We start from the raw sequence: 14,619 nt of genomic DNA on the forward strand, positions 1-14,619 counted from the left end.
TTCCAGCAGAGCAAACAACTGCTGGACTGTTGGCGAACCTTTGCTTTCTCCTCCCAAAAGGACCAAGTTTGAGTTCAGTTCCAGAATGGAGAAGTTCTTCTACTTCTCCCTGGTCAGTGAGTTCCTGGGGGCAGGGTCTGTACTCAATACATCTTTGTTTAGTGTCTGGAAAATAGGGGGTATTTATTCAGTTCTTGAAGAGTGGAGGAATATCAGATGAGGCTCCTGACCACCTAAAAAGGCTTCAGGTTACCTTTTCAGATTCATTTTTCCAACACTCATGCCCATACCCCACTTGCCAGCATGCTCGGCTTCTTACTATTCTCCAATGCTCTTCTGTGACCTCTGTAGATGACAGAGGCAGGAAGTTGTGGCAGAAAGACTCTGGGTTTTCAAGGCTCCCCAGATTACATCCAAATCTCAGTTCCGACCCTTCCTAGATGGGATCTTGGGCAGTTTATCGAACTCCTCTAAGCTTCAGTCTCCTTGTTTTTAAGGATCAGGGAAAATAAGACCTATCTTCCAGGACTTCTGAGATGATTGAGATGTTTAACTGAAAGTACTTAGTACTGCCTAGATCTTGGTACAAGGCCAATTAATGTGAAGTTTCATGGGATGTCTTTCCCTCACTTCTCTGTCCAGCCCGTAGGTCCTCATCCTTCAGATCCAGCTCAAACACTGCCTCACTGGGAAGCCTTCCCTAACTCAGGAGGGCACAGTTATTACAGTTTCTCCTTTTCCATGCTCGCACAGCACCTCCACTTCAGCCCTTACTATATCACATTCCAATGATCTGTTTGCACATCTGTTGTACTCACTAATCTGTGGACTTTGCAAATTCCTTGAAGGTGAGGACTATGTCTTAATCACCTTTGTAATGCCAGCACCTAGCACAGAGCCTGGAACAGAGCTGATACCCAATAACTGTTGAGTGAATAAATCAAAGAATAAATAAATGCTCAGCAGCCATCCTGTCTGAGTCAGGCAAGAGATCAAGAAGATCCTGTCACTGCTGAGATTAAGTGAACCTTAGATCTAGTCAAAATGATGGTGTCTCCTCCTGATGCAGCAGGACATGCTCATCTCTCATCAGAACAGGAAAAAACATCATGAAATGTGGTGTCGGTCAGCATTCTTGTTGAAGGAGGCCACAAACCCTTATAGCAGAACAACACCCAATTTCTTTTCATAAGATTGTTTCTTTTTGTTTTTCAACTAAAATGTACTTTGTGGGGATTCTTGTGCAACTCTTGATCTGTTCCTGCCTAAATGACTGTCTATAAACCCGTGATCAATGCACAATGAGCACAGGTTGTGTGTCAACTCCCTGAAACACATGGCCCCTACAAAGGCTGGTAGCCATCATAGTAAGGAAAGGGTTTCTGGCTCACTTGTTTTAAAGTGGCAAAAGAACAGGAAACTCTTTCAAATGTAGTTCAGTGCCACTTACGTATTTCCTAACATGACTGTCACTACTAGGTTTAATAATCAACTTCTATTTCTTTTTTTTTTTTTTTTTTTTTTTTTGAGACGGAGTCTTGCTCTGCCGCCCAGGCTGGAGTGCAGTGGCCGGATCTCAGCTCACTGCAATCTCCGCCTCCCGGGTTCACGCCATTCTCCTGCCTCAGCCTCCCGAGTAGTTGGGACTACAGGCGCCCGCCACCGCGCCCGGCTAGTTTTTTTGTATTTTTTAGTAGAGACGGGGTTTCACCGTGTTAGCCAGGATGGTCTCGATCTCCTGACCTCGTGATCCGCCCGTCTCGGCCTCCCAAAGTGCTGGGATTACAGGCTTGAGCCACCGCGCCCGGCCTAATCAACTTCTATTTCTATCTTAGTCACTAGTAATGTTTCGTAGATAAATCCATATGTCTAACATCAAAGTTTAAGTTTTGTAAAGATGTAGATTATTTTTAAAATCCCACTATCTAGTGCTGCTGTTAAAATCTTCTCATTTTCGGCTGGGCACGGTGGCTCACGCCTGTAATCCCAGCACTTTGGGAGGCCAAGGCGGGCGGATCACGAGGTCAGGAGATCGAGACTATCCTGGTTTACACGGTGAAACCCCGTCTCTACGAAAAACTTCAAAATATTAGCCGGGCACGGTGGTGGGCACCTGTAGTCCCAGCTACTCGGGAGGTTAAGGCAGGAGAATGGCGTGAACCCGGGAGGCGGAGCTTGCAGTGAGCTGAGATCGTGCCACTGCACTCCAGCCTGGGAGACAGAGCGAGACTCCGTCTCAAAAAAAAAAAAAAAAATTTCTCGTTTTCCAGCCCATGTTCATCTCTCATTTTTTCTGAACTCTAATTACATCAATCAAATGAGCATTTGATTCTCTAATTATTGTACCATCTAGATGAAGAGAGAAACAGGTAAATTTCTTGGGACTGACATTTATCCTTTACCATCCTCTCCACACACACACGTTATGTTTAGCAGAGAGTTAAGCAGAGAGAAGATGCTCAGTAAACACCGGTGGGCAGGTGGGCAGAAGTGAGGGCTGAAGAAGAGCACTCAATCCAGAAAGTACACTGGCCTGCTGGCCTCCCAGACAGGATGTCCTGGTCATTCTCTCATTCATTCTCCCATTCCTTCAGCTAGCACACAGTATCTGCTTTGTGCTGAACCACACATCTGACACTTAACATGCCTCTTATCATTTCATCCTTACAATTTCACCATGTTGTTCAAAGAATTTCACCCATTGCAAAAGATGGCTATTTTACCTCTTCTGTATGCTAAAAGCCATATCTAAGCCCTGTCTGGTTATTTGTTCACTGACTCATTAATTCCTATACCAGTCATCTGCTTGGAATTGGACATTAAAAATTCTAACAACACCCCTAACTGCCAATGTCAACTCCTTTTCATGCCAAGAGTGTGAGCACTTACAAAGAAAAGCCAGAAGAGCAGAAATGCCCTCTGGGCTGGATTCAACACCTTTGCCCTCAGCCTACCCCTTTACTCCTTGTGCTCACTTATGTACACCTCAGCTTCCAGCTACTCAACAGAACTAGCCAAAGCTCGAACATCATCTGCAGGACCTGGTTGATAGTATCTAGTCAACTGTGGACAGCTGCTGGCCAGATAGGTTGACTGGTCCGTTCTCCAGCCTTTCTTTTTTCATCTTGCCCAGTATATTCTTAGATAGTTACAAATGGCCTCACTTTCTAGATAAAATGATAGCGGCCCAGAGAAGTTAAGAGGCTTGCCCAAGGTCACACAGAGCTGGCAGCAGAAGCCAGCCTGACTCCCAGCCAACACACTTTCTACTACCCAGTTCTGCCTCAGAGAGCCAAACATGATTTTGGTTTCTAAGATGGCTGTCACACTTCACTCTTTCTCCCAAAGAACTCAATCTTTGATGAAGAATCTGAAAACCAACACATGGAAAACAAACTGCAAAACTTCCTTACAGTGGAAAACAAGAAATATACATCTTTTACATGACATATCATAGGTCTCTGCAGTCTGCTGAGAGGCAGCACAGTGTAAGGAAAGTGCACAGGCTTTGACGTCGGATCAGCAAGGCTTCAATCCTGCAGGGCAGTTACCCTCTTCAACTCTATCTCCTCATCTATTCAATGGATTCAGCTATACTGTTTTGAAGATGAAACAGGAAAATCCATGTGAAGATCCATGTACAGCCCCTGACAAATACTGGTTCCTTTCCCCTTTGCTTTGACAGAAAAACACCATGAGAGGTCCTGGAAATTAGTTCTTCAATGACAACTGCCTTCATTTAAAAAAAAAGAAAAAGAAAAACAACTAGGTCTAAGGAGGCAGCTGAGAATCATAAGATGTGGTGGCGGTTGAGATCATATCTACTGCAAAAACACCCATCGCCGTAGATGTGGTTGTGTGTATATGGGGGTGGGGGATGCAGTGGTGTACAGACAGACATGAGCAGCAATTTCCTGCTGGCAGTGTGACGCAAAGCACAGGAAATGCCACCTTTTGAGTATGTGATTTTCAAACCATAAAAGACTAAAATTACATATGTGTATGTATGGTTATGTTTCCTTAAAGGTGGGGCAGGGCAGCAAGAGACAAAACACAGGACAGGGGTGGAAGAGAAAGAAATAATCCACCCTAATGTCTCCTTCACTGCTAGTCTGTGAAATGTCTCCACGTGGGAGCTAGGGAAGCAGGCTGTGTAGCAATACATGGTAATAACTGGGTCCAGTACTTATGGCTACAGGTAGTGGAGCAGCATAAAAGACAGTGTGGTAGCAACAGTGATCTGGAACCGTTATCGTCTCAGCTGTACCCCAGAGACACCCCAGTGACTATTTCCTTGGGTACAAGTCCATGTTCTACCATGAACAGACCAAGTGATTTAGGAACTGGATATGTCTCTGTGCAACACTCATTTTTCCTATCCATGAAATCAAGATGGGAGGTAACAAAACCTTTTTTTTAATTAGCTGGATGTGGTAGTACACACGTGTGGTTTTAGCTACTTGGGAGACAGGAGGATCACTTGAGCCCAGGAGTTCAAGGCTGCAGTGAGCTATGATTGCCTCACTGTACTCCAGCCTGAGTGACACAGAGAAAATCTTTTTTAAAAAAATTAAAAATAAATAAAGAGATGGGAAGTAACATATAAACTAAATCATCTCCAAAGTATCTTGAATGAGCTTGGTTGTGAACAAGTCAAAGCACTGGATATATTAGGAATGGCAATATTTCCATTTGAATGCCAGATCTCATCTAGAGCCATACTGAAAAAGATTCTAAAGCGATATCTGGTCTTGTGGGCAACAGTGATGTATCCATTAGTGATGTCCTCGTGGCTACGGGAGAGTTATACTCCAAAGTCTATAAAACATTAGTATTTAAAAGAAAATTCTGAATTTTAGTAATAAAGCCTTTCTAATGATGTTTTGATTGGGTTGATGTAATTATATAATGTGTTTCTAAGCTGAATAACACCTAGGAGGACTGGGGCATTGTAAAGTCATGTTAGGGAAACAAAATTGAGATTTTAAATTTGCAACTGATAATCCATTCAATGGATAAAGGTCATTAGATAGTAAATTCCTTGAGAGCTGGGGCCATGTTTTCAATCACCCTAGAATTCTCTTCATATCATTGTCCAGAGCAGTTCCTTGTACTTCACAGGTGCTCAATTAAGTTCTACTACATTAAATAATTAAGAGTTTTAGGAGTAATTTCCTTCTAAGGAATCAGTCTACTAATTAGAATCTCCTGTCCCTGTCCGGAGGTATAGGTAGAGTGGTGTGAATAAAGGAATTAAAATGAACTATCACATATTATGTGCCAGGAAGATTAAAAATTATTTTTAATTTAATTAACAAATAATAATTATATATATTCATGAGGAAACAGTGATGTTTTGATATACATAACATATAGTGATCAGGTCACTGTAATTTTGTATCTTTTACCAAATCTCTCCCTATCTCTCACTTCCTAAAAATTATTTTACTTAATCCTGACTTTAATCTTTCAAATTTAAATGTAGTATTATGATCATGCCCACTCTGAGTTGAGGCTCAGAGAGGTTAAATAACTTGCCCAGTGAAACACAGTTCACTAGTGGTAGGAATGAGATGCAAACGCATGTCAGTTTCATCTCCAGTTCCATGCAGCAGAGTTCTTTACGTCATGATGAAACCCTTGCTGTTCCTTTCTGAAAGAATAACAATTATGAGCAGAATAGAGCAGAGGGAAAAGCACTGGTCCAACAGCTTTTCTCATCATGGCTTTGGCACTGACTTGCTGTGTGGACCTGGGCAAGTCATTTACACTTTCTGGGCTTTAAAATTCTTTTTCTGTAAAATGACTGATATGGAACAACAACAACAACAACAAAAACTTTCAGAGTTATTAGGCTATAACTCTGATGGAAGAGGCAAAGACAAACAGCAATGGAATGGAAAAGGCGCTGACAAACAAAAGCCCGTAGAGTAACATTTTCAGAGATCCAGTTCTGGTTCCACCATCCCAGGAGCAGAACAACCTCCAAATCATCCCCACAAGTCCCTTCAGGCCTAAAGCAAAGAGGGGGTCAGGCTATGAGTTGGGCCTTTTTCAAGGTCAACAAGCCATAGGTCTGTCATCTATCTGTGCACTGTCACTGCTCCCCAGCTCCAGGGTCCTGAAACTGCCCATGGTCAAGTCTACATGAGGTGCATGGTGCCTAACTAGAAAGTCTATTGGGAAAGTGATGGTAGGGAGGGTTTGACTCACACCAGGGCTTTCATCAATCCAAACCTTCTTCCTGTCATTTATTCACAAAAGCAAAACACAAAGGCAGCACCAGTGGCAGCTGCTGGGGCACCTTCAGAAACAACAGACAGAAGGAGCGTCTGCAACACCAACACTAGGAAGGGACTCACACCATTTTCGCTGAAGTTGTAGATTGGCTGATGCCAGAAGGTACACACTCACAGCCCTTACAAGGCCCAGTTTCAGGCAGAACTTTGCATTTTTTTAGGATATTTTCATCAACCAATGCAAGTGCCCAAGAAACACCTTCACTCTATTCATACAGAATCAGAACTACAGGCAAGACTTAGCAGTTTGGAATCCCAGGTGCCAGGAAAAGATAGAAGGGAGGGAGGGAATGAAAGGAGGCTTTCTCCTTGTAAGCTGACTATCTAGAGGGGGAGAATTGCAGACCATAAATAACACCTCCTGAGCAGAAGGAATCAAAGGTACTCACACCTCTCCAAAACGCACGGGCCCACATCCTGAGGTGGAAAGAGGGAGTTGGTGCAGTCCCAGCTCTACTGTTTTCTAAGTCCTCTCCCCATCTTTTCTTTTGAGAGGATAAAGGAAATTCCATTTCCGCTTATGCTTAAAGAATCAATGTTTTCTCTATGCTCCCACACCTCCTGCCTTTACTCCTAAATGGGTACAATAGTCCCTGCTTAGACAAATGTCAGGGTAGCTGTGAGGAACATAAGAGGATAACATTCATAATAGGGCCTTATAAACTATGAACGGGTAGAGGATTAATGCTACCAAGAGGCTCTAATGCCTGGGTTAGTGACAATCCTTCATCTCTCCTGGGGACACAGTTCAAGGCACACCATCTGCAAAGAAGGCACAGCAGAGCCCCATCCAGATGCGTGGAGCATTGCAAGGTACCTTTGAGGAACAGCACGATTCCCCACTACCTACAGCCACTGCTTGTCATCATAGCTCAGTGTCCTACTTCATACCATGACAGCCAGCCCCTTCCTCCATTGCCAGGTCCTAGGATAGCCTGTCTGTCATTGTTTTCTCAGGCAGAGGAAGTGGAGCTAACAAATGAGTACCTAAGACTGGGATTTGATTCTCACTTCTGACACCTACCAGTTGTGTGATATTGGGCAAGTCAACTGACTTGTCTCAAAGTCAACTTCCTCACACATCAAATGGGGTAATTATATCCCACTCCACCCACCAACTGCAAAACAGTATGTGAGCTCATAAAAAATAATGGGCATGTTAAGTCCTTTGCAGTTTGTTAAATACTGTCTATATAGAAGTTATTTTAGTAGTCATAATCAGACATTCTGTAGTGTTTGAAGTGAATTTTAGCATGTTCTTTTATAAATCATCCATGTTAAATCAGTGTTAAAATATGGAAATGGTAAAAATAAAGCCATTATTCATGGTCTTGTGTCCCAGGAAGTAAGAACATATCTTATGCTCCTTTCGGATAACTCCTGGGGTGAGAATCATAAAATTAATACTACTAACTTACATTCAGGAAGCCTGTCACTGCCTTCAAAGCCCAAGATTACACAGGCAGTAAATGGCAGGGCCTGGATAAAGTCAAGTTCTTCAGCATTCTGGCCTAGTGCTTGTTCGACCACAAAGGTGAATGAAAGTGGTAGGAATATTGACATGCAACATTTGGGTTCCACCCAACAAGAATAGTGTATCAAACTTGCCACTCCTCTTTATGCGACCCAAGACAAATGAAAAATTGGCTCAGAGAATACTTTCAATTGTGCCATTAAAACCAATTCCAACATTTCTGAAAGCATGCAGAAATGTGAGCTACTTTTCTTTTCAAAATTCTAAAAATTTTTTAAAATTCTAATTTGGTTCATGATTCAGTTAAAAAGAAGTAGATCCAGTTTTTTTAAGTGGATAGAAATATACACACACACCCATGAATGTAGATGTATGTGGTTGTATACATTTCATTTTTATCACAGTATTTAATAAGTTAAAGGAATTTAGTTAGGTTTTTAATCAAGACCCTATTTCTGGTAGGAGTCCAGTAGGATAAATTAAGAGGCACCAAGAAGAAAAATGTTTTGTCCAGGAAGTGAACCTAAAATTGGAATCCATAAATTCAGTCTCCGAGTCAGAACTACCACTTAAACGGTTGAAAAAAAAACCCAGTGTCCTATTTTCGTACAGACTGCCTCTTCCTTCCCTCATGCCCAAGGGCTTCTCTGGCCTCTTACCTGACTCTCTCTTCTTCGGCCCTCTTCAGAGCAGCATCCCGTTGCAAAACCTTCATGATGGCCTCTTGTTCCTCTTCAGTCAGGAAGCTTAAGTCAATCATTTTGAAAAGTGCATGCAAAAATAATAGCAACAAATGTGACTCAAAATTCTCAGGGCTGAATAACTAAGACTGCAACCAGGAAAATTAAAAGACACAAAAATGAAATATCTTGTTCAGTTCTGCAGCAAAAGTCTTATTTTGGCTCAGCAAAAGTTTAGGGCAGCTGATAGCAAGATCCTAAGTGTTCTTTCCCACAAGGAAGTCTTGGTCTGTGGGATAATGTTGAGAAGAGGCTCTCGGAAGGATGCTGTATTCCTTGCCAGACAGGTCGCTTGTTCCTACGGTGGTTCCCAGCACACTCGTTCTCTGGTTCCGTCTTAGACGCAGTTTATTCTCTCTCTGTACCCGTCATCAATTCACAAGGGGGGGGCAGCATCAGAGCATCACCTACCTGGGGAATCGTGAGACAGCAAACACCAGACAGTGAGAGGTAGTTCCTATAAGCACTACTCATTACTACAAGATTTTTAAATGGCCATGCGAGATGGTCTCTGAGATCAAGGAAACCTGTTCAGCCGGCTTCCTGAGCAAATGGTAAATGGGTCATGAAACATGCTTCAACCCAGTTCCAGACCGCCAAGATGGAGAACACACAAAAATGCCTGTCAATGTTTAACGATCCACCTGAGTAAAGAATGGTTTCAAAAAGAACTGATTCTCTCTCTGCAAACTCTGGGGATGCTAGGCTAAAAAGTCATGTTGAAGGTCAGTAAGATCAGGGATATGTGATTCCAGTGGTCAGGCAAGAAATTAGAAATAAAAATTTTTAATGCTCACCTCTTTACAAGTAGGAACATTCCACTGTACCATATATGAGCTCCATAGTAAGAGGAGAACTAGTATTAGGTAGAGATAGTGTGCAGAAGAGTGAGATTGTTATTCTTCATCCAGTCCCACTGCTAACCTTTTCTGGGCCTAAAGGAACCTAACAAGCTTGTCTGCCTTCATTTCTCAGGGGAAAAACACCTACCTGTGTGTGTATATAAACTGGGGGAAAGGAAGAGGCAAAATTTCAAAACACTTTACCATCCAAAGCGAGGATTTTTCAGTTGCACAATGCACAAGAATCCCATTTTCTTTGAGGCATCTTCAATACATATGTAATGGGAAGGAAGTGAGAACTGAAGAATGACACAGCCCTACAGAAATTCGGACGTGATCTACTCAAGGTTGGGGCACTTTTAACAAGTGCAGTGCTGCATATACACACTAAAAACCTTTAGTAAATTTTAAAGCAGGCCGGGCACAGTGGCTCATGCTTGTAATCCTAGCACTTTGGGAGGCCAAGGCAGATGGATCACCTGAGGTCATTAGGAGTTCAAGACCAGCCTGGCCAACATGGTGAAACCTCGTCTCTACTAAAAAATACAAAAATTAGCTGGGCGTGGTGGCACATGCCTGTAATCCCAGCTACTCAGGAGGCTGAGGCCGGAGAATCGCTTGAACCCAGGAGGCGGAGGTTGCAGTGAGCCAAGATCGCACCACTGCACTCCAGCCTGGGCTACAGAGTGAGACTCCTTATCAAAGTAAATAAATAAATAAAATAAAATAAAATGTTAAAGCAGCCCCGCTTAAGAATAAAAGAGTATGTACACTAGTGAATAAAATTCATAAAAATTAATTACTTGAAAAGAAGAATTACTGGGAAGTTATCCTTCTACCACTTGCTAGCTATAAGTAATTGGGCAAGTTACCAACCACTGTGAAGCTGTTTTCTCATTTGTACTTGACATTAGGTTGTTCCTCACAGATTGTAAGGATTAAATGGAATAATGAATATAAAAAGAGCACATGTCTTGCATTCTGTACCAAAAATAGCTACTAAAAATATATTCTAGCTTCCTCTCTGAGTTTACACTTTTGTTCCATCCAGCTGAATAAGACTATATTTAGTAATATGTTTCTTTTGTATTATGTCTCTTTCTGATCTCCCCCCATGAAGTTTGGGCTTCATTGACAGGGAATCTAATGACCTTTGTTTTAATTTCCTCTAGCTCTTTGCATACTGCCCACAGTAATTACTCAAATAAATATTAAGACCTTACTTTATTTTATTTTAATTTGCATGTGCTTGCATATGCTACTACCTGCTTGTTCATCTTGAAAACTACTTACCCTTCAAGACAGATCAAAGTTACCACCTCCATGAAGCCTTCCGTAACTTCCATACCCCTAGTTAAAGCTGCAGCAGATTCAATGATTATTCCTAACTCTTCACTCCCTCCTTGTAACAGAACTATACTATCATGTTCCCACTACAGTAAGCAAAGAATTCATCCCTACCCTCCTAATGTTGGACTTGGCCTGTGACTCGCTTTGGCCAATGGAATGTTAGCAAATGTGGTACAAGCATAGGCTGTAAATGTGCTTCTGTGGTTTGACCTGGCTTCTTGTACTCCTGCCACATGCCATGAGAAGAGCTTGTCCCAATTATCCATTGCCTCTTCATCCTGGGTTCCAGAAAGAGATACAAGGACAGACCTGAAAGTGACCCCCCTGAAGCAGGAATCCCCTCTGACCTATAGATATAAAAGAAAAAACTAAATATTTGTTGTTGGAAGCCACTGAGGTTTGGGAGTTGTTATATGACACTCGTGCAGCAGGAACCTGCTAATACAAAATCTTTCTCCTCCAAATACACATCGACTGCTGTGATGATCTACTCTCAGTCTCTCCTACTTGACTGTGAGTCTCTGAATATGAACAAATAAACAAATGAGCAAATGAATAAATGAACCTGATCCAAATATGCAATATCACCAGAAGACGGCTATCTCAATTCTTTCCTTTCTTTCATGTGCAGTAACTTCCTTAGATCTCAAAGGCTGGCAAGCAAATAGATTAGGCCACATTCTGGGACCCAGGTTGCCAATGAGGCCTTACACTGCCATTTGGTTGGTTCAATGTGAGACTTTAAATTCAAGGAGTGGTGGACAGGAAGAAAACAACAACAAAAAAACTTAGGTCTTCTAGCAGTGGTAACTGGCAGGGTTGCTGAAATGGGCAACGTTGGCTTCCACGCCTTCAAGTAGAATACAAGCTAACTAGTGCTTCTGTGTCAAAGCCTCTAAGGGTTAAAATTTCTCCCTTAAAATAGGCTGTTAGTGAGGCAAAGGGCAATGTTCCCACTTCACAAAGGAGTGAGGGGCTGGAACCCTTTCCTTTTAATTGGGTAGGCAGGAGTCAGTGCCCAGCCAAACTGTAGGAGAGCCCTCAGAGGGCAATCAAGACTCTTCAGTATGAGGTGCTCACCCAACTCCTAATATTCTGGACCACGTCCAGCATGGGAGCTAACGGAACGTTTCCCTCACTCACTTGACAAAGATTTATTGAGGGCCTGGCACTATTCTAAGCACTGGAGGTGCAGCAAGGGAACAAGATAGAAAAACTTCCCGCCTTTGTGGAGTTCATATGCCAATGGATGGAAACGACGATCAAACTAAATAATAAAAATATAATAAGTTTTTGAATACCAAATAAATTATAACACATTGGAAGGCGATGAGAACTATGGAGGAAAACAAAAAAGGGAAGGGAGGGCCGGGCGCAGTGGCTCAAGCCTGTAATCCCAGCACTTTGGGAGGCCGAGACGGGTGGATCACGAGGTCAGAAGATCGAGACCATCCTGGCTAACACGGTGAAACCCCGTCTCTACTAAAAAATACAAAAAACTAGCCGGGCGAGGTGGCGGGCGCCTGTAGTCCCAGCTACTCCAGAGGCTGAGGCAGGAGAATGGCGTGAACCTGGGAGGCGGAGCTTGCAGTGAGCTGAGATCCCGCCACTGCACTCCAGCCTGGGCCACGGAGCGAGAATCCGTCTCAAAAAAAAAAAAAGGGAAGGGAGGAGAGTAATAACTCAGGGAGAGTTGGAATTTTAAAGAGTGGTTAGAGTAGGCCTCATTGAGAAGGTGATATTTGAACAGAAATGTGACAGCAATGAGGAAACAAGCCATGCAGATATCCCAGGGTCCTGCGGTGGGAGATATCTGGCACATTCAAGAAATGGCAAGGCGGTCAGCGCTGGTACACCAGAGTGCCCCAGGAGAGCAAGAGGAGAGGAGGCCGGAAAGGACACAGGTCAGACTGTATCAGGCCTTGGGAGGACACTAAGACTTCCGGCTTTTATTCTGAGATGAAGCAGCATTAAGGAAAGCCAGATAAAAAGGCAGCAAACATTTATTTGCTCCCTTTTACACGTGTGGCGCTGTACATACATCTCATGGAATCCTCACAAAGACACTCTGAGGTAGGTCTTATTTATTGAGACAGGGTCTGGCTCTGTTGCCCAGGCTGTAGTAAAGTGACACAATCTCAGCTCACTGCAACTTCCACCTCCTGGGTTTAAGCAATTCTCATGCCTCAGCCTCTGAAGTAGCTGGAATTACAGGCACCCACCACCATGCCCACTTAATTTTTGTATTTTTGGTAGAGTTGCAGCTTTGCCACATTGTCCAGGCTGGTCTTGAACTCCTGGCTTCAAGTGATCTGCCGGCCTCGGCCTCTCAAAGTGTTGGGATTACAGGCGTGAGCCACCGCACCCAGCCCAAGGTAGGTCTTATCTGTGTTTTTCACACGAGGAGAGTGAGGCTGAGGGGGGCATTCGCCACCAAGCTTATGTCTGACTGGCATTTGCTGATGGTTGTGTCACAATAAGCCAACCCAACGTTGACATCTCATTTAATTCTCCTCTCCACACAGATTCCTCCAATCAGCGAGGCAGAACAAAACCCCTCTCTCTGTGGACCCTCATTCTCTGCTTAAGCATAAGGGACTCACCAGCCTAGGGCTGGCAGTCAGAATGGGGGCAACCTCAACGCTAAATTGTGAGGGATGAATTTTGGCCACTACAGTGTCTTGCATTCTCACCAGAGCCTCACAATAACCTCAGTAAGAAAGGGAGGGTAGGAGTGAATACACCCATTGTTCACAAATATTACTGATGTGTTCACAGGAGGAGCTCCTGCGGCAAGTTTTCCTTGGGTTCAGCCTCTCCTACCCATCCTCCATTCAGCATGATGCTGAGTCATTTTTCTAAAACCCAGTTCTGACCAAGCCACATACTCAGGCTTAAAATCCTTCACCAACTTCCCACTGACCATTGACTAAAACTCAAAATCCTTAAGTGGTCTGTAGGACTCTCCATGAACTACCACCTGCTTTACTCTCCAAGCTCTTTTCCTTAGGCTCCAGCCATTGTGAAATTTTCCAGTTCTTCTTGCCTTCAGGCTTTTGTATGTGCTGTTCCTTCATCCTGGAACACCATTTCCCTGTTAATACCTGTTAGGTCTCAAGTTACATGTCACTTACTGCACAAAAGTCTTCCCTAACCCCTCCAAGCCCCTCCTATGTGCTCAATTAGAACCTGACTTCATCAGTCACAGTACTCATCACACAGTCTCAAATCGCTACCTACTCATGTTTGTCTCTTGCCAGTTTATGAGCAAGGTCTGTGTCTCCCAGTGATTTGTATCCCCAGCTCTTGCCACTGTCTTGCCTCTACTAGGTACTCAAGGATTCATGAAAAAAAAAAAAAAAAATGATGAAAACAGGTGGAAGGTGATTGAGCTTCCATTTCCCCCTGAACATGAACGTAGCTCTAGGGTCCATAAATGAAAAACTAGGTCCATATTATTCAATGTGTTCCAGCTCTAGATCTTTCACATCATTCTGTGGTTTGACTAAGTTGAATGACTTCTCTAAGTCTTGATTATCTCATGCATATGATGGGTATATTGTCTTCCTTGTGGAGATTACTGTGAGGCTCTGGTGAGAATTCAGGACACTGCAGAGGACAAAGAAGGATAAGGAGCAGCAGTAGAAACAGCAGCACAAAGAGAAATTGGAGGACTCCAAATGTGGACTGTGCTTAATTCATATTTTCCATGTGTCAGCCTTGCCATGCCACATCTATGAATGCCAATACTCTTCTTGTCAATTGTCCAAAAGTTAAGCTGGAGAGAAAAACTAAGGCCCCAAGTAGTTGTGCTTGCCTTTGATGGCAACAAAGAGTGGATCTGGGCTTCTGACCCTAATTCCAATTAAAATTCGAATCCCAGGTTAAAGTCTAATTAACAACAAAATTTCCTT

General features: G+C 43.1%; 1 protein-coding gene across 30 annotated transcripts in view; it reads right to left on the reverse strand.

The window, feature by feature from the left end:
• The window catches only part of LOC105468858 (synaptotagmin like 2), a 163,001-nt gene that overhangs the window by 55,575 nt on the left and 92,807 nt on the right, over positions 1-14,619 (reverse strand). For 29 of the 30 annotated variants that reach the window (XM_011719304.3, XM_071075380.1, XM_011719303.3 and 26 more), the window contains one exon: positions 8,433-8,924. In XM_011719304.3, coding sequence (XP_011717606.2) covers positions 8,433-8,533 — 101 coding nt within the window. In that variant the 5' untranslated portion in view covers positions 8,534-8,924. The remainder of the gene's footprint in view (positions 1-8,432; positions 8,925-14,619) is intronic. The other variant, XM_071075382.1, reaches the window with a different exon arrangement.

This window comes from Macaca nemestrina, chromosome 12 (genome assembly GCF_043159975.1).
Source record: "Macaca nemestrina isolate mMacNem1 chromosome 12, mMacNem.hap1, whole genome shotgun sequence".
In the NCBI taxonomy this organism is placed as follows: domain Eukaryota; kingdom Metazoa; phylum Chordata; class Mammalia; order Primates; family Cercopithecidae; genus Macaca; species Macaca nemestrina.